Raw genomic sequence first — 19,666 nt, forward strand, 5'->3', positions numbered from 1 at the left:
AGTAAGACTAGCCTCTCCCCTCAGATTGAGGCTGAATAAGGCAGCCTATAGGAGGAAAGGGTCCCCCAAAGAGGCAAAGGGTCCGAGATAACCCAAGTTCCCACTGTTAGGAGTCCCACAAGAACACCATATATTCAGAGGAGATAGGTCAGTCCTATGCAGGCTTCCTAGTTCAGTACAATTCGGGCTTAGAAGGTGGAAGACAGCCCCCCTGCCCCCCCCTAACAAGCTGGCTAGCAAGACTAGCTGAAACTGTGAGCGGTGGGTTCAACTGAGAGACCGCACCCCACAGGGAGTAAGGTGGAGAGTGATGGAGGATTTGCTAGCACCAGCCTTGTTCACTTGCACACAGACACACATGTAAACATATGAACACATATATCATACAAGAAAAACAAAGAGCAGATTGGGCTGTGGCATAGCTTAATGGTAGTGATGGCTTAGCATGCCTGAGACCCAGGGTTCATCTTAGAAATAAAATACCTTTTAAAATTTTCATCAGTATATGTACATAAAATTAGGAATGTTTTAGAAACAGTCACTTACCTTTGGTGTTTATATTCTGCTGTATAATAGAAATCAGGAGTTTAAATAAGAGACACAGCATTGAATATGAGAGAAAAGTTTAACTCTTCATATTCCAACTTTTTTAACAGCATGCTTTGTGTGTTTGTAAAGGTGGAACCAACAGGATTCATGCAAATCAGAGGAAAGGAAGTTAAGCCAACATATAAAAGTACACCAGCCAAGCCAACAAAACCAAGAATACCTGTGAGACCTGAGGAAGATAAAAAACGAATTAAAAAGTAACTTCCTTAAATGTATATATTTTCTGTTTTCTTTTTACACTTGATCTTAGCCAAAAGGCCGAGAAGCGATCTGTTTTCTTTTTAAATATCTATTTTTATTTTTATATGTGTGAATGCTTGCTTGAATACACATGTGAGCACCAGATGCATGCCTGGTGTCTGGAGAGGCCAGAAGAGGGCATTGGAACTCCTGGAGCCAGAGTTAAGGCTGATGTGGGGGCTTGGAATCCAGTCCTCTAGGGAGCACCAGGTGCTGTTAACTACTGAGCTGTCTCTCCAGCCTCTTTACACATTTCCTCATCCAAGGCTTAGTCAGTCAGTGGCTTGGTATGTAAAAGCACATTTTTAAACTGATGCCTCATGTGGAGATCCAAGTGAAAACTTCTCAGAGGAAAAGTTTGCGTCGGATTTTCTATCTGGTATGGGCATGTTTCCCTCCACACTCTCTGTTTCTGTTCTTGAAGAGTAGTCTTATAACGATAGTTGGAATGAAAAGAAAGCAAGTTAGGGAGCATTGCTTTGGTCACGGTTTGATTAACTCTTTTTACTGTGTTGTTTAATTTTGCTGTGATAAATAAAAACCCAATTCCAAATGCTCACAGGCCAGTCAATGTAATAACTTAGGTTTCTTTCCACTCTCCATTCATGCTTCCCTCTCCCCTGGCTGCACCTTTAATGAAGTTTCTTTTATTAGTATTGAGAAAAATATTTTTATATAATGTAATTTGACCATGTCTTCCCCTCTCACAACTGGCTCCCAGATCCTCCCTACCTCCTCACCCACCTAACTTTATATTCACTCTCTCTCTTTCTAAAATACAAATGAACAGAGGAACAAAGCCCACCATATGCATAAACACACACACAGACACACAGACAGACACACAGACAGACACACAGACAGACACACAGACAGACAGACAGACACAGACAGACGGACACACACAGACAGACAGACACACAGAGATGGACAGACAGACAGACACAGATAGATGGACAGACACACACAGGGATGGACATACATACATACATACATACAGACAGACAGACAGACAGACACACACACACACACACACACACACACACACACACACACACACACACACACATACATCCAGAAACCAAAATGTACAGTCAGAAGACCAATAAGATGAAATCGTCCAAGCAAAGTAAAACCAGAGAAAAAGTCTTCAAAAATGTTACTTAATGGAAGTTTAGGTATCACACAAGAATACAGCGCAGGCTTCAGTAGTGCCCTGCGAGTGCGATTCAGATGCTGCTTTATCCTTTGCGGCACAACCTTGTTGAAACTGGTTTTCTCTTCCTTTCTTTTCCTTTTTATAGGCTACTTTATTCTAGATTAGCCTTCACTTACCTCTTTATAGAGGTTTAAAGGAACTTTAATTATTGGCTTTTACTGTTGTTGCTTTGGATACAGGGAGAGTCCAAGCGTGGAGGACAAGCTGTTTAACTTTTCCTTAACTGCCGGCTGAAACTCTGTAGATGGGCACCGCTCGCAGTTTAGCGGGGAGAGTGGATTTGCCGGCACAGGGTTCCAAAGCCGATAAAAGAGTGAAATTGGCATCTAAGTGACCCCGTGCATGCCGTTGCTTATCTGCGTTGCTCGAAGCTCTTTGAGTTAGCAAGATTATGTATTAAAACAAACAGCGACAGCAGGCAGCAAGCATTGTGCCTCCAATAAGTAGTTACTGTCAGATTACCAACGGAGCAGAAACTTCTTCTTCTTTTTTTTTGTCCCTAAAAATCCTTGCATTTAGTGCAGTAAAGCAAAGTAGCTGGGCCACACACGGAGTCAAGGTCTTTTCTTCTCTTATGTCTTAGAGTTTCAAAGAATGACAAATAGCCCCGCTTAAAGAGAGTGCGCTATAAAAACACACAGGCTTTCTCGAGAATGCCAAAAATACTTGTAGACCTTATTGATATCTATTTGTCATTTTAATTCGTGAAGGCTGATTTTTAGAAATTTCCATTATGGAGGAACAAGACAGAAACACGGGGGAGGGGGGGAGGTAGGACATTGAAGGAAGTCACTTTTTTCTTTTTCTTTTTCTTTTTTTGGAAGTCACTTATAAAAGCAAGTCTTGGAAAAGTCATGCCAAAGCCTTTAGTACACCGGTCCTTTGTCCGCAACCCGTCCGTCATCTTTTCTCACCAGTGACTAGTCCTCAAAGTATGTGATCACCCCGGACACAGCTCCCCAGTGCAGCACGCGGCTCTTTTCAGCCTCCGTCCCTGGAGAGAGGCATTTGCTAACCTCTTTCGTTAGAGGGAGAAGCACAGGAATCCAGAATGGCTGCAGCGCGTCTATATAAAAACAATCAGTTGTATGATCTGAAGCACACTCTACTAGCCAGGGCCTGTCTAAGCAGGATGATGGTTCAGGTAGGCTTGACAAGGGAGAGCTTACCTCTTTGTTTGTTCCCTGCTCCTCTCGCTCTTTCCTCCCCCTTCTCCCTACCCTCCTTTTCCTAGGAAGGGAGAACCTATAGCCCTGCCTTTCCTGGTCACTGCTTTTCACCCTCCCAGTGAGGTTTCCTGTCTCTGACACTTCACTGGCTTTAGATGTGCTGCTGTCGCCCCCTCCCAGTGCTCAAGCATGTTATACCCTGTCCTTATTGAACCCTATGCTATTTTGGAAAAGTCATAGACTACTCTGTGCATGGTTGAATAGTGAGCATAGTATGCCTACCAAAAGGCAAAGTGCCACTCAGTGTGATTCAGTAACAATAAAGTGGGCAGTTCTACGGCCTGAGAACATTCATTTCATTTTTTAAAAACTGGTTCTCACAAACTAGAAAAAGACATTTATAAAGTATAAACACCCCCTCCCATCTTCAAAGGGAAAGAGAATAAAGCAGAAAATGAAGGAAAGAGAAAAAAGATTGCAGAGGCATCTGTCATCAGGGTATTGTCTGAAGGATGTTTAGACACGAAGAGAAGGTTAGACAGCAGTCTGTCGTTGTGTCTTGTCCTTCAAGCTGATAACAGTTGACATCTGCTATGTGAGAGGCTGTTTTAATTGCATTTACTCTTTTTAAGTCAAGACCTATGGCCAAATGAGAAATTTAAAAGGATTTAAATGCATTTAAATGTCCAACCCCAAACTACACTCTTACCTTGGGTTCTCAGGCAGGCGCAGTAAGGGACAGAACCACTGTGCTGAGGAAAGGGGCTAAGATGGGTCTGCACACGGGACTTTCCCAATGGGTAAAGGCAGCACAGCGCTCAGCACTCTCACCTAAGAGAGCCTTGCCTGTGAGGAGGACTGGGTCTGGAGTGTGCTGGTAATGATGGCAGAGAAGGGACGGACCTCTGCTTTGCATTGGATTTGCAAAAGGAGGAGAGAGGTGTTAGATATTTTGTATCCTGAGCATGGGGAATCTAGTATGTTGCGATGACAGGAGATTTGGAAGCACTTAGCAGAGAGGAAGAAATCTCCTTGGTGAGGAGTTTACCTATGTTCAAAGAGAAGCTCAAACCTAGAAGGCACACCCAATTGGGGAGCTAGAGACTTTAAAATTAAGACAAAATTAAATGATGAAAATCTGGGATAGGAGCTGCTCTGAAAAGCTCGTAGGGGAAGAGCGGTTTCAAGAAGGATCAACACTGTAAGCTGTGCCCTGAAGATTTCATAGAATGTGGTCTACAAGTCCCAAGCTCCTTCAAGTCAGTGGTGTGTTGAAGTTGAGCAGCATCAGAGGAAGAACAGTTCTCAAGAGCCTCAGTCGGGAGTAATTGCACACACACACACACACACACACACACACACACACACACAGACACACACACACAGACACACACACAGACACACACACACAGACACACACACACACAGACACAGACACAGACACACACACAGACACACACATTCACACACAGACACACACAGACACACACAGACACAGACACACACACAGACACACACACACAGACACAGACACAGACACAGACACACACAGAGACACACACAGACACACAGACACACAGACACACACAGACACACAGACACACATTCACACACACACACACACAGACACACACACACACAGACGACACACACACACACCCCGGAGAGTTACCTTGTGAGACTTAGAATGTGTAAAGCACCCAGCACACAGCCTGACATTTAGTAGGTGCTTAAAAGGTTGTTTGGATGTCAGGTGGCATCCAGCATCAATAAAGCAGCCCATCCTGGCTTCTCTTCCCCTCACTCATAGGCAAGAGAGAGGGGCATGTCAAGAGTGGGACAGGATGTTAACACCCGAAGACACAGTGTTGTACTGATGAGTTTCTGTAGTGTGGGTATTGTTACTAGGAAGAAACTCTAGACTGAGTTACAAGAGAGGAGAGAGGTGTGGAGGAATGATGTGTCTGTTTCTGACATTCGTTGGGTGGTTTATGTAAGACACATAGCTTGGCGTGAATTTGAGCTCTGGGCATTTCCCAATGCTGCAATATTAAATTTGTCATCAAGCGTTACTATAGTTCAGTGTCTGATCCCGTACTTGACTGTCCTTTTTAGAGCCTGTACTGAACTGTAAGTACCACTGTATTTCTTCTCTAACACCCATAAAATGATGAAAGCAGCTCACTTTATTTCCTGTTACAGAGTACCACAGCCTCCTTCCCTTCCTCATCTGCATGGCCTGTGCACCATAGTCCCAGCCATGGAGTTGCCTGTGGATCTGCGCCTGGCTTCTCGGGTGTACCACACTCCCGACAGGAAAGGTCACAAGGCTGTGCTTGGCCTATTGGGGTCGTCTCTTTTAGGTGACCACTGCATTGATGAACAGAGAGAAAGGTAAGAGATTTTCTGGTTATTTTGTTTTAAACTGTCAAAAACGTTCAGAGAGAGGGAGAGAATGTGGTGGTGGTGGTGGTGGTGGGAGCGAGAGAGAAAGAGAGAGAGAGAGAGAGAGAGAGTGAGAGAGAGAGACAGAGACAGAGACAGAGACAGAGAGACAGAAAGATGGACGGATGGACTGACAGAGAGAGACACAGAGACACACACAGAGACAGAGACACAGATACAGAGAGACTAGAGAGACAAAGACAGACAGATGAACACACACACACACTCATATATATGGAGAGAGAGAGAGAGAGAGAGAGAGAGAGAGAGAGAGAGAGAGAGAGAGAGAGAGAGAGAGCCTTCTAATTAATCCATTCATGTCATAGCCTTTACATTGTACCCTTTACCCTTCTAGGTCCTGCCTTTAAAATGGTTTCATTGCGGGGTTGGGGATTTAGCTCAGTGGTAGAGCGCTTGCCTAGCAAGCGCAAGGCCCTGGGTTCGGTCCCCAGCTCCGAAAAAAAGAAAAAAAAATGGTTTCATTGGAAATTAAGTTTTTAACACAGAACATTGAGAGGCACCTTTACCTATAGTAGTAATTTATCATAAGGAAATGTGATTGCTTAACCCAGCTCTACAAGTATATTAGATACATTGCTTCTTTTCTTTTCTTCTTTTCTTTTTTCTTTTTCTTTCCTTTTCTTTTTTTTCTAACTGCATGACAACTCTGAGATACAAATATGGAATGAGACATATGGAAGTTAAGCAGTTTATCTCATTTTATGCTGTTAAAAGAATGGAGGTTTTGGGAAGAGAACGCCATGAGGTGTTTGGCTAGAGTCCACCGATGTACTTTGGTCCTGGACAGTGATTAGAAGCCACACATTGTTCTGTGAAGTGTGTGACCCACGCCTTCCTTACAAGAGGAGAGTGGGAAGAGAACTGATATTAGCTTAAGAGCAAAAACACTCTAGCATACCTGCATATGGTTTCTATTTGAATGTTCGACTGTTAAGGGAGAAGTCATAATTTTCATTTAATTCATGAAGAAATTTAGGCTTCATAGTATCAAGTTACTTGCCCAAGTTATCTCTGAGTAGTGGATGGAATCCAGGAATGTCTAACTTGGTTTTACCCTCAGTCATATTTTTCTCTTTTTCTCCGTGTAAAATATATACTTAAGACATTTGTGTCCTAATCACTCCTCCTGATTAAATTTCCACACCACAGGCTCCAGATACACCACATATCAACTTATCTACTTTAGTATTGAATGCACTCTTACACTTGTACAAATAAAAAAAATGTCTGTATCATCTGACCCTCCTCTTCTCCAAGGGGTGAGTTTTCACATCCACAAGTCAGTGTCTCACCACCAACACCATCTAGTCTCTCACCTTTGAAAAGATTGGGTAGGACTCAGAAAAAACCATTCCATTTCCTACATTAAGAAAAATAAAAAGTTAAACATTTAACTAAATTGGATCCTTTTTAGAATTAAGGTTTATGCTACACATACAAGAATAGGATCTTAAAGGATCACCTCTAGCTGTGTTTGCACACTACTAATGCTTACCCACTCTTCATAGTACACTCTGATCGGGTTTCCACAGGCTGACTTTTCAGTAACAATTGGAGCATTGCATCCCACTCTTTTACAGTTTAAAAATCAGCTGTTGGTGTTCAGCAGCCATAATGAATTTTAATTTGATGCCTCACAAGAAAAAATTCAAACCATTATCATACTTAATTTTTATGGAAACAGAATGTATTTTCAGGATGCAGTCACAACATCCATCTAAAATCTCTCAATCTTGTCAAGTCACTGGTAACAGTTTGAAAATCAGTGGATGGGGTTTGGAAGTTTGGGAACTGTTTCAGCATCTCTGATTAAAAAAAAAAAACAAAACCAACAGTCCAAAGCTGGGAGCACAAAATAAAGATCATGTGATCATGTGAAATCCAGTAGCCATGAGATTCTACCCCCTGCCCTTTAGTATTGAAGACTGAACGCAGGTCAGGAGCAAGCCAGACAAACTCTCAGCCACTGACTACACAGCAGTCTACTACGTACAGCCTACATATTATTTAGCAACGTGTTAAAATTGCTGCGTTCTTCCCAATTCTAAGTTTTTATTTTCCCTAGTAGATCTCTCTTTCCCTTTTCCAAGAGAGTAAGTAAATGTCCCATTTGAGACCGATAATTCTTGGCAATTTGTTCGTAAGTACCAAATAAGAAGTTACTTTAAGTCTTAAATATTTAATTCTCTAGCATCCATCTCTTGAGGATTACCTTGCTAAACATAGCTTTACCTTTTCAAAACATATCTGTCTGCAGAGCCTGAAGATCAGAGAAATGTATAATTTTTCCAGCTTTAGTAAGAGTTCTGAAGAAACACAAAGCACGTACCTCTCACTTCTCAGATTTCCTTTTGCTGTAGTAAGAATAGTGAACTCGAAGTCACGATGATACTCGTGGTTATGAAGCCTTAGTGCTTTGCTGTTTCTACACACAGAACTATTATTCGTGATAAATACCAAGAATATTTTAGTAGAATGAGAAGGATATACATCCAGTTTATTCAAGATAGCAAAGGTACTAGTAAAATGTACATTTATATTGTTAAATGGTTGGTGTTGAATCTCAACTCTAAAATGGATTTCATGTTTATAGAGATATTTATAGGCATTTATTTTGATGTCTTAGTATGAAATTTTTATTTTTGTGTGCTAGGTCCTTGTGAATGCTTGGTAATTGTTACTACACCCCAAAGCTTTGGAATGGGCTTTTATTGTGGTTTTTGGAGGCAATTCACTGTTATGTAGCCCAGGCTATCCTAAAATTTGATGTACATACTGGGCTAATTTCAATGCTGTACCTGTCTTCCTGAATTAAGGCTTTAAAGGAGGAGAGCAATCAGTGAAAGTACTGAGACAATGGAGTTGTTAGTAGTTAGTAAGCATCTGCTTAGATATTTCTTGTGAATGTGCTGAAACCCTACATGATATTCTATAGTGCCAGTGAGATTTATTTAATCTCTTCTCCAATTCGCTAAGCTCTGGTGATATTGTTCATGAAAATTCATGACACTGCTCAGGCTTTTGCCATCCATGTAAAGTGTAGCTTGATTTTTGTAAATTAGCATTTTCCCAGTAACCTGGTAAGGAGACAAACATTCACACAGATGAGATACTCACCTGGAGGAACAAGTATAATGTATTTGTGTATATACATATATACATACACCTGTGTGTGTCTTACTTGGGGTTTCTATTGCTGTGAAGAGACAATATGACCAAGGCATCTTTTATAAAGGACAACTTTGAATTGGGGCTGGCTTATAGGTTAGGAGATTCAGTCCATTATCATCAAGGTGGGAAGCATCCAGGCAGGCATGTTGCTGGAGGAGCTGAGAGTTCTGGAGGCCAACAGGGGAAGACTGGCTCCCAGGTAGCTAGGAGGAGGGTCTCAAAGCCCACCCCACTCCAACAAGACCACATCTCTCTCTATATATATCTATATATATATCTATATATAATTATAATATATATGTATATATATAATTTTTTCTATGTATGGGGATTGAACCAAGGGCCTATGGCATGCTGGGAAATTACTATTGTCTACATCAGTAACTTTAAAACCTTCTTTTGGGGCTGGGGAGATAGCTCAGTGGTTAAGAGCACTGTCTGTTCTTCCAGAGGTCCTGAGTTCAATTCCCAGCAACCACATGATGGCTCACAATCATCTATAATGGGATCTGATGCCCTCTTCTGGTGTGTCGGAAGACAGCTACAGTGTACTCATATACATAAAATAAATTAAAAAACCTGAAAACCAAAAACTGAAAAACATTCTTTTGGGCTGGAGAGGTGGCTACATAGTTAAGAATACTGGCTGCTTTTCCAGAGGACTAGGGTTCAGTTCCCAGCATCCACATAGCAGTTTAATTGTCTGTATCTCCAGTTCCAGGAGATCTAGTACCTTCTTTAAGTCTCCTCAGGAACCAAATGTGTATGTAGGCGAAATACCCATAAGCATAAAATAAAATACATTGATTTGTAACTGGTCTTTTTATATTAAAGTTTAAAATTACTTGCCACATATATTGAAGACATTCATTTTTACTTTACTCTTCAATTATGTGTATATTTTATGATATACAGAAGTTTTGATTTGCATACAATGAAACTTTTGTGAGCAGGGGCCCAAGACAGGGCTAGCCTGGAGCTTAGTGTGCAGCTGGGGTAGCCTCAGATTCATGTGATCTTTCTGCCTCAGCCCTCTGAGTGTTAAGGTTTAAGGCAGGAGGCCATGCCCTGCTCTCCAGCACATCTACGTGTTTCAGTGTTGGTGTGGTTATCAGAAAAGGCACGTCTACACTTAAGTTTAAGTGCATTGTCCTGCATTTTCTTTCTAGAGATTTTTTGGCTTTCCTGAGAAAAGTTGCCTGATCCATCTATAATTTATTTTGTAATCTTTTAAATAACCTCTTTTTTGTTGTTGTTGTTTCTCACTGATTTGGAAATCCAGCTGTATTGGTCTTTGTGCTGTTACTCTAGAAAATACCTGAGAACGTGTACTACACAGAGGTTTATCTTTTACTCTGTGGAGGAGATTAAAGGAATGTTGCCAGCTTCTGCTCTGCTCTGGGCATGGGCTGGCAGCAGATAGGATCTCAATGGCAGGGACATGGACGGAAAAATCACAGGGTAGAGAGGAAGCCCTGATCTCATCTGTCCCCATCTGTACTGTTACTTTGTCCATCACTGTGACACAGGACTTGACAAAACAACTTAAGGGAGAGAGGAGTTGTTTGAGATCATGGTTTGAGGATGCACAGTCTACCTTGCTAAGAAAAGTTGGCCACCTTCACGGAGGAAGGAACATGTACCTGAGACTGCTGATCTCTGCGAGGCAGAGAGGTGCATCCTGGTGCTTAGCTCTCTTTCTCATGTTTTCTTTTTATTCATTCTGGGAACCAGTCCACGGGATCCACGTTCAGAACCTTACAGGACAATGAGGTGGCACCACGGTTATAGCTTAGACCTCACGGGGTTGAGCCTGTGTGGATGCTTGCTCCGTTTTACTGATTTGTTGATGTAAAACTATTTTGTTGATTTACATGCCCTGCCAGCATGGGCTGACCTCAATCAATCCTTGCCTCCTGGTGCAGAGAGATGCCAAAGGAGTGAATTTCAAAACTTTTAACTCACCTGCCTTCAAATCATAAATTCTTGATTAATATTTGTAGACAGATCATTAGTGTCATTCATTAAAACAGCAATAATGATGAAAAACAAAAGGTTAGAGTGTTATAACTAACTGCCTATCTTATTGTTTGTTATCATTATACATTAATATTTTAATGACTATATAAATCTAAGGAAAAAGAAAACAAGAAAAGCAATTATACACAATCTTGCCATCTGGAAATGTTATTAGTATTTTCATTTTTTTACTTCCTTTTCTGCATGGGACTATGAGGTCTTGATGTGCGTATACATATATGTGCAAGTGCATGTATGGGGGCATATATGTGCATATGTAGGGGCATGTATATGCACATATATATATATATATGGGTATCAGAGGACTTTTTGGACTTTATTCCAAATGTAGCAGTCAGTTTTTGGACACAAAGTCATTGACTTGGACCTCACCAAGGAGATTGGACTGGTTGGCCTGTGAACCCCAGAGATACACCTGTCCCCACCTTCTTGGTGCTGGTATTTAAGTGCAAGTCATCATACCCAGCACTAAAAAGTATTCCTTTAAGTTTTGGCTATTATAATATGACTACATTATTTTCCCCTTCCTTCCATCGCTCCAAGCTGTCTCATGTACCCGTTTATCCCCTGCTCTTCCAGTGGACCTGTTTGGTTCTCAGCACACTTCTGGCAGTCCACAACCATCTGTAGTGTTAGCTGCAGGGAAGCAGACACCCTCTCTGGCCTCGGCAGGCATCCGCACACATGTGCCGTATCCCTGCTGACAGAAAGACATATGCATCAATAAGAACAGCATCTCTAAACATAGTTCCCGCCTTTTTTTTTTTTTTTTTGCAGTGGCATTTGGAACAGTCGGTCTTCTGTGAAGCTGTTTTTTCCATTGCTCTTAGAGATTCACCGTGAGCACCATGTCCCATTCTCTGTCCTGTGTGTACACATGCATCTCTCTCCCTCCCCGCCCCTCTCTGTATGTGTGTTCACATGAATGCGGGTACCTGCAGAGGCCAGAGGTGTTGGATCCTCTGGTAGCCGAGTTAGAGGTGGTTGTGAGCCACCCAAGTGGAGGCTGAAAGGTACTCTTGGCTCCTTTGCAAGAGTCATGTGTGCTAACCAGTGAACCATCCTTCTAGCTCCCTGCTTTTATTCTTGTCTGCCCCCCTTGAGTGGAGTGTCCAGGGCTTAAACCACGGCTTCCTCTCACATCTGCGAGGGTCTCAAGGTCCAAGGTTCTAAGTGCTGCTTACATGCTGATGAGTATTAATTCCTCAGGTAAGTGCCCAGTGATGCTCCTAGTGGCACTCTGTGTATAATTACACTGCCTACACTCAGGGTGGGCCTTTTCACCTCAATTAACCTGCTCTAGAAACTCTCACGGGCATCCCAGAAGTTTGTCTCCTAGGTGATTCTTGACACGGTTAATTTGACAATCAGGATCTAACACTACTCTTGTTGCTTACTGTTAATGTGAGAGAAGAACTTGGATCAAGCCTGTGGTTTTATTTGCATATAATCTACCACTCCAGATCCTTACAGGAGTTTAAGTTTTGTTTCAGTTTCACTAGCATATGTTTGGGGGTGGTCTGCTTTCTAATTAACTCTTCCTTATACATAAAAAGCCCTCCTGATATGCTACCATATCTTCAGGTGGGAAATTTTCTATTTTGTTTGAATAATGTTTGTATTGTGAATAATGTTTGTATTATTTTTACTTTATGCATTTCTTTATAAATACCATTTAGCTATATGTTGGATCTTAACTTTGTATTCTTCATGTGCATCACTTGTTTTCTTACATTTATCTCTCAAACTATCGCTCATCAGTGGTTTTATGTTTTGAGGTACGAAGTTCAAAACTCACAATCCAGTCTCCAGTAGTTACAGGATCGTTTTTCTTGCTCACTTAAGGGACATACAGGCCTTCACTACCTGTTTCATTCCACACTAAAGGCTTTTGCTATAGACCACACCAATCTTTTAAAGATATTTTTGTTTTCCCCTTATATTTTCCACTGGGCTCCTCGACTGTGTTTCTTCATGATACATTGCAGGTTCTCCTCATAGGACTACTATTGGATTTTTCTGTGTACTCATATTTGAAGGAAAACTGAAGAAAGGTCTTTTCTGGCTACCCAAAATAACACGGGACAGGTCTCCCTGACAATGACACTTTCCAGTTTGGAAGTACTCAAATATTTCTGTAAGGTTTGAAGTGGGATAGCCAGAGGCAAAGGTTTGCGTTCCCCTCATCCAGAACACTGAAGTATTGAGGAATATGGAGGATGATCTGACATTTTACCTGCTTCCCCTCAGTGATAGCTGAGACTGTGTTAAAGATGATCTCATTCTGTCGGATTTCTATATCATAACGCTTATTATAGGCCTCTCCGTGAACATATATATCTTTTATAAGAATGACACTGCATTAATTTGAAAGCTTTTACTCCTCTGAAGGGATATGAAGTGTATTGTGTAGAGACAGATGTGTAATTATCTCAACACTATTCTCTATATCATGTGACTTACAAATCAGCTGTCTGAAGAATGCTCTTACTTGGAAGATTTCCTCCAACTCCTTCAAGGAAGTCAGTGATATTTGATAAGAAAATAGGTAATTACATAGTAGAGACTGAGGAGAGTCATCTGTGCTAAGGCATATGTAGTATGTAAGGTATTCAATTTCCCAAGTGAAGAACCTGTGGCATGGCATTTAGGAAAACTAGTTCATCTGCACAGAGGCTGCCAGGAAAAGCTGGGATTCAGACTCAGGCAGTATGGTTTGTATTGTATCTCATGGCTTCTGCAACTCATGGCCTCCTGCATCTGGGACACCCTTTCTCTTTGTCCCGGATTCACATTCTCACCGTTTTCAGTCCCTGGTTGATCGGGAGGCAGTGTGCTCACTCCTCCGTAGTTCACCTTTGTTCCCTTGTCATCTAATTACAGGATCAGAGTATTTGCTTGCAGTGTGTGGAGGACAGGCTTCTTACTACTTGATTTTACTAGTGTTTGTTCTCTCCTAGGCGGCTAGACAAAGGATGTCTCTAACTTTGGGGGACTTCCTCATGCTAATTAAGTAATTCCATAAGGCTTTGGGATTTCTGAATTTTTTTTTTAATTCCCATTCCTCAGTGCACTTTCCTCCCAACTAGAATGTGCTGCTGGCTTCTGCTCACATGCTGTGATGCTAGCTGTGGGATTGTCTATGGTCCCTGGTGCCTCCTTCTTAGAGTGCTTTGCATCTTGTTCTTTATGTCCTTCCAGTATGGGTGTCTTAGTCAGGGTTTCTATTCCTGCACAAACATCATGACCAAGAAGCAAGTTGGGGAGGAAAGGGTTTATTCAGCTTACACTTACACATTGCTGTTCATCACCAAAGGAAGTCAGGACTAGAAATCAAGCAGGGCAGGAAGCAGGAGCTGATGCAAAGGCCATGGAGGGATGTTACTTACTGGCTTGATTTCCTTGGCTTGCTCAGCTTGCTCTCTTATAAAACCCAGGACCACCAGCCCAGGGATGGCACCATCCACAATGGGTCCTCCCTACTTGATCACTAGTTGAGAAAATGCCTTACAGCTGGATCATATGATGGCATTTCCTCAAGGGAGGCTCCTTTCTCTGTGATAACTCCAGCTTGTGTCAAGTTGACACACAAAACCAGCCAGTAAAATTGGTCTCTTGTCAACTTGACACACAAACACATCACTATTAAGCCTCAACCCTTACTTTCTTATTCATCTCCAAGATCCAAATAACTTTAAAAGTCCCACAGTCTTTACAAATTCTTACATATTAAAAATTCAATCCCTTTAAAATATTCAATCTCTTTTAAAATTCGGTCTTTTTATGATTCAAAGATCCTTAACTGTGGGCTCCACTAAATACTTTCTTTTTTTCACAAGGGAAAAATATCAAGGCACAGTCACAAACAAAAGTGGAATCAAACTCTAACCGTACAGTGTCTGGGATTCACTCACAATCTTCTAGGCTCCTCTAAGGGCTTGGGTCACTTCTCCAGCTCTGTCCTTTGTGGCACACACCTTGTCTTCTAGGCTCCAGCTGCCTGTTCTCCACTGCTGCTGCTCCAAAACACTGCTGTCTTCTGCTGCAACTAGGCTTCACCAATAGCCTCTCACAGGCTCTCTATATGGTGCCAAGCCTCAACTCCTTTGCATGACCCCTTCAGTCCTGAGCCATCAATTGCAACTGAGGGTGCACCTTCACCAATGGCCTTCCATGGCCTCTCACAGTGCCCAGCCTCAGCTGCTCTCCATGACCCCTTCGTGCCTTCAAAACCAGTACCACCTGGGTAACTCTTACACATTACCAAGTCCAGCTGCAGCATGAGGTACAACCTTGGCTCTCTGGAACACAACTTTGTGCTGTCAGAAAACACTTCCCAGAAGATTTCACCTCAATGATACTGGTCTCTTTTTAAACACCATTAATTTCTTAGCTCCAGCTGACCAGCATCAATAGTCCCAGTAATGCAAAGGTTTCCCTTCAGTAGTTCTGGTATCGGGGACTGTCTTTCATTCCTCATTCTCCTTATTGTCTGCTATTTTTCAGTCAGGCTGTTCCTGGTCCCATTTTAATCCTTCTCTTAACCTTGTTCCTTGCTGTATAATCTAGGCAATAGCCTGAGGTATTATATCAGAGATTCTAAGAGTCAATCCTTGTCTGAGGTTTAGTTGATGGTGTTTATCAGAGAAGACCACACATCAGGGTTCTATTATCTTAATTCTCTTACCCTAACTCTCTTCTTGTCAGGATAAGGACAAAAGGCAAAGTTCTGTATTCCCAAATACATGGCAAAATTAGAACCAGAATCTATTCCGACCTCAGATAAGTTTCTGTCACAGACACATTCAGTACGTGTATTTTCATTACTGTGCCTTTTGTGTACTTTTTTCTTTTATCACATGTTTGGGTATTTGGCCCGCATGTATGCCTGTGTATTGTGCCCATGCCTGGTACTCATGGAGGGCAGAAGAGGGTATCAGATCTCCTGGAAATGGAGTTACAGACTGTTGTGAGCCATCGAGTAGGTACTGAAGATCAAAACTTAGGTTTCTAGAAGAACTTCAAGTGCTCTTAACTTCTGAGCCCCACCCTTTGTGTGTTTTCAACAGCACAGAGAGGTAATGACAAAAAGCTGTTCCAGTGCCTATTTCAGTGTTGGATGAGACACTTGCCTAGTGTACATCTCAGTGTTTGACGAGACACTTGGTTGTATGTTTTTGTGTTTTGGTGTACATATCTGTGCTTGATAAGACACTTGCCTAGTATGTTTTTGTTTTTGTACAGAAAGACATAAGAAATGAATTATTTGCACTCTTAGCCTATAACTCTAAGTTACATATTTCTGAAAGCTGTATTTTTTTTTTTATAGAAAGTAAAACAGTGTCGTTCCACCAGATGTCACTGTTTGCATGTAGTAAAGAACTTACAGTGGTTAAAAAGAACAACCCCACCCCCCAACCATATTTTGTAAAAATAAAATCTAGATAGCTACTCATATATTTTTCTACAGGCTCATAATTTTGAGAATCTATTCCTTGCTTTCAAAAAAGCCAGGCAAAATTTTTCATGTGTCTTTGCTGCAGATTTTAAAGAAAAATTACACAAGGATGAAGAAACTCAGTATATAGCTTAGCATCTAAGATGAGCTTAGAAAGTTTTTCCAGTCCTAGGGTCTACTTTTTAAACAATTTAGTCACAGGTTTCCAAATGGTCGAGTGAGACCCTGTAAGTAGGTTGTAAAAATCAGTTTAGGACCACTAAATGGGAGCTATGACTGCTTTGAAAGTGGTAAGTAGAACACCCTATTGCATATAAATAGAATCTTGGTAAATTTTCATAGGTGAATATCCTTGATTTTCCTATGCACACATTCTGTGAATTGCCCGAAATTGATGATGGACTCCTGAGAACATTCCCTCAGATTTTGTACACCGTGTAGCAAGATACACTTTCTAAGGAAAAGAGAGTAAAGCTATGATGTAGAGTTTCTCTCCACAGGGTCTTCCGAAGGCAGAGGAGGGCTGCCAGAGGGAGAAAGCTCTGTTTAGTAGGATGTGATTCACAGTTACTTACATGTAAGTTAGAATTCTCACAACTTAGAGCAAAATGTCTTCTAAGCTTGTGTTGTTAGCAACTTACAGTAAGAAATATATTTCATATCCTGGTCTGAAGGTAGGCAGCAATGACTTTAGAAAGGCATAGTTCCTGTGCTGTTAGAGAAATGGGCTTGTTGTGTTCCATTAGCCTCTTCCTTGACAGAACAATGTGAATTATAATTTCAGCTGTTGACAAGCATATACTGTTTTGCATACACTATTCCTAAGCAGTGGATGTAAAGGCCAATCAGTGTTGCCATTAACAAATGAGGGAAGAGATTAAGGAAGGAAAAGTATCCTACTCAAGTATCTTAGTCTGCTCTGTTTTGGTCTAAACGAATACCCAAACGGCGTAATTTATTAACAACCAACCAACCAGGTTTACACTGGAGTCTCGGGAGTCCCAGAGTGGCCAGCTGCAGCATCTGTTTAGGGACTCATGCTTCTTCAGCCCTTGGTGGAAAATGAAAGCACAAGATGGCACTCGAGAGAAAAAGAAAGGAAGAGGAATTCCTGTCCGTCAGAGCTAAGTCACTCCTGCAAAAATGGCATCTGTAGCCCTGTGGCACAAAGACCTCTCATTAGGCCCCACCTCTCATCATTGCTACTTTTTGGGAACAAAACTCAACGTGAGTTTTTGTTTTGAATACAAAGCATATTCAAATGATAACACCATCATAATCGTAAGTGGCCAACTCAGATATGGCCTCATGGCAGAATTTTTCCCCAGTGTCAGTGATATTTAGACTTTCCTGAGCATAAAGACCACTTGATAAGCTTGCCTAGTGTATTAATTAATAAGTGTATTGACTGGTGTATTAATTTGCAAGCCTGCTGAATTAGTATCTCCAAAGGAGGTGTGGAAAGCTGTATTTTTTGATAGTCGAGTCAGGGTGTCTTATGATCACGGTGTTTTAGAAAAGCTCTGGGTAATCAGAGGTTCTCAGACAATATCAGAATCACCTGCCCGGATGGTGAAACCATGGAGAGCTGCCTGCAAACTCCCAGTTTCTGATTCATTAGGTGTAAGGTAAGTGTCAGTGATTCGCAAAGTTCATATAAGAGACTCGTGATGGTTAGGGAGTACCTGTGTAGAACCTGTACAACACCCTACGCTGGACTTTGATTTTCCAGGGTCTACTTTTGGGTATGAGACTCTTTTTTTCTCTAACCAAAGCTCACCATTTTTCTCAGAACTACTACATTCAAGTCTTCTGGAAGCAAAAAATTAATTTTGTCTATTAAGAGAAAAATATAAGACGAGATGGAAGATGCTCTATAATGAGAGAACAGATCAAACATAGTTGGAAGATTAAGGAGAAAAAGACGAGTTTTGACTGTGTAGAGGGGGATGTATAAAGACCTTGGAACCCTTGCTTTTCCCATTTTCAGAGCCACAATGAACTATAATTGCGTATATGTTTGTCCACTCCTATATTGTCCGTACTTAGTACCCAGCATCTATCCAGTTGCTAGCCCACCTTTTTCATATTAGATGTAGATCGAATGGAGGATTGGGGAAGCGAATTAAGATTGGCAAGATAGATGGACTCCATGGTATGGAGGAATCTGGTGCAAGGTGTTGCTGTAAAATTATAAAAAATAAAAAGCTGTCTTTTATCCTCCACTAGGTCCGGCACCGCAGTGCCCCAAGATATCTTAGTCTCAGTCAGCAAAGCGTCTCACCTGCTTTGCTCCGTCCCATATCACACTGCCGAAGGCCCCTCTCTGAGCCTGGCAGCCATCTCTCTACCCATCCAGTTCCCAAGGCAGGTTTCCATGCCAGAAACACATCCCAACTCTGTGGCGGCCCAAACCAGCTGCCCCCCACTCCCTTACACTTAAATCTACACATGAAAGGACATACAACACAATAACCTTTGACCCAATTGATAAGATATAATTGCCCACCTAAACATACAAAGCCCTATACACATCCATCCATTAAGAACATTCATGACAACCTGTAAAGGCACAATGTGGAATCTTAACGTCAGCCTCCATGTTGTCCCCTGCTACTCTCTCTCTCTCTCTCTCTCTCTCTCTCTCTCTCTCTCTCTCTCTCCCTGTCTCTTCCTCCTTTCCGTTCCAGTCGCCTCCTCTTCCTTCAAACTTCTCTCCCGCCCATCCTTCCTTCTCGTCCAATGCCAGCCTCCTCCTATCCTGTACCTGCCCTCACCTGTATTTTACACATTCAATGGGGAGAAGGTTCTGGTGAAGTCACCTGAGTGCTGAGTAGTGACTAGGCAGCTGTCCTTGAGGCAGTGAAAGTAGCATCAAAATACAGATAACTCCAGGGCAAACCACAACGAACAGAGAAATTTCCAATTAATTAACCACGTCTGACATGGAGGAACCATTGCTAACCTTGGATGGCCGTTCCACTAGGGTTCTGACTGTGTTTGACAGAGCTAGCACTACAGAAAGCCATGTCAACCCACATCCATTCGACCAACTAACACACAACTGTGCTTTTGGGAACTGAAAGACAGTAAAGGTAAATGACGATTGCTACTCCATTTATGGCTCCAGCTAAACAAAGAGAGCATCATTGCTGTAAAGTAGTAGACATTATATCACCTTGTCCCTAACCACTGTCCCCTTTCCCCTACAGTAGTTAAAACTACTTTATCTTGATGTATTTACCCTCTGGGCTCATTTTCTTGGTGTCTAGACCCAGGTCTGTTCTTTTCCAG

The 19,666-nt window shown here is 41.8% G+C and overlaps 1 protein-coding gene and 1 pseudogene across 6 annotated transcripts in view; one reads left to right on the forward strand and one right to left on the reverse strand.

Annotated features, from left to right (window-relative positions):
- Ttc6 (tetratricopeptide repeat domain 6) overlaps window positions 1-19,666 on the forward strand; it is a 213,819-nt gene that overhangs the window by 61,423 nt on the left and 132,730 nt on the right. For all 6 annotated transcript variants that reach the window (XR_015622056.1, XR_015622057.1, XR_015622058.1 and 3 more), the window contains 2 exon segments: window positions 679-806; window positions 5,440-5,631. Coding sequence is in view for 3 of the 6 variants with exons in the window: in XM_087554072.1 (XP_087410198.1) it covers window positions 679-806; window positions 5,440-5,631 (320 nt within the window). In the remaining 3 variants the exon portion in view is untranslated.
- On the reverse strand, window positions 714-879 carry LOC120093489 (U2 spliceosomal RNA; annotated as a pseudogene).

Source organism: Rattus norvegicus, chromosome 6 (genome assembly GCF_021556685.1).
Source record: "Rattus norvegicus strain SHRSP/BbbUtx chromosome 6, alternate assembly SHRSP_T2T, whole genome shotgun sequence".
Lineage (NCBI taxonomy): Eukaryota > Metazoa > Chordata > Mammalia > Rodentia > Muridae > Rattus > Rattus norvegicus.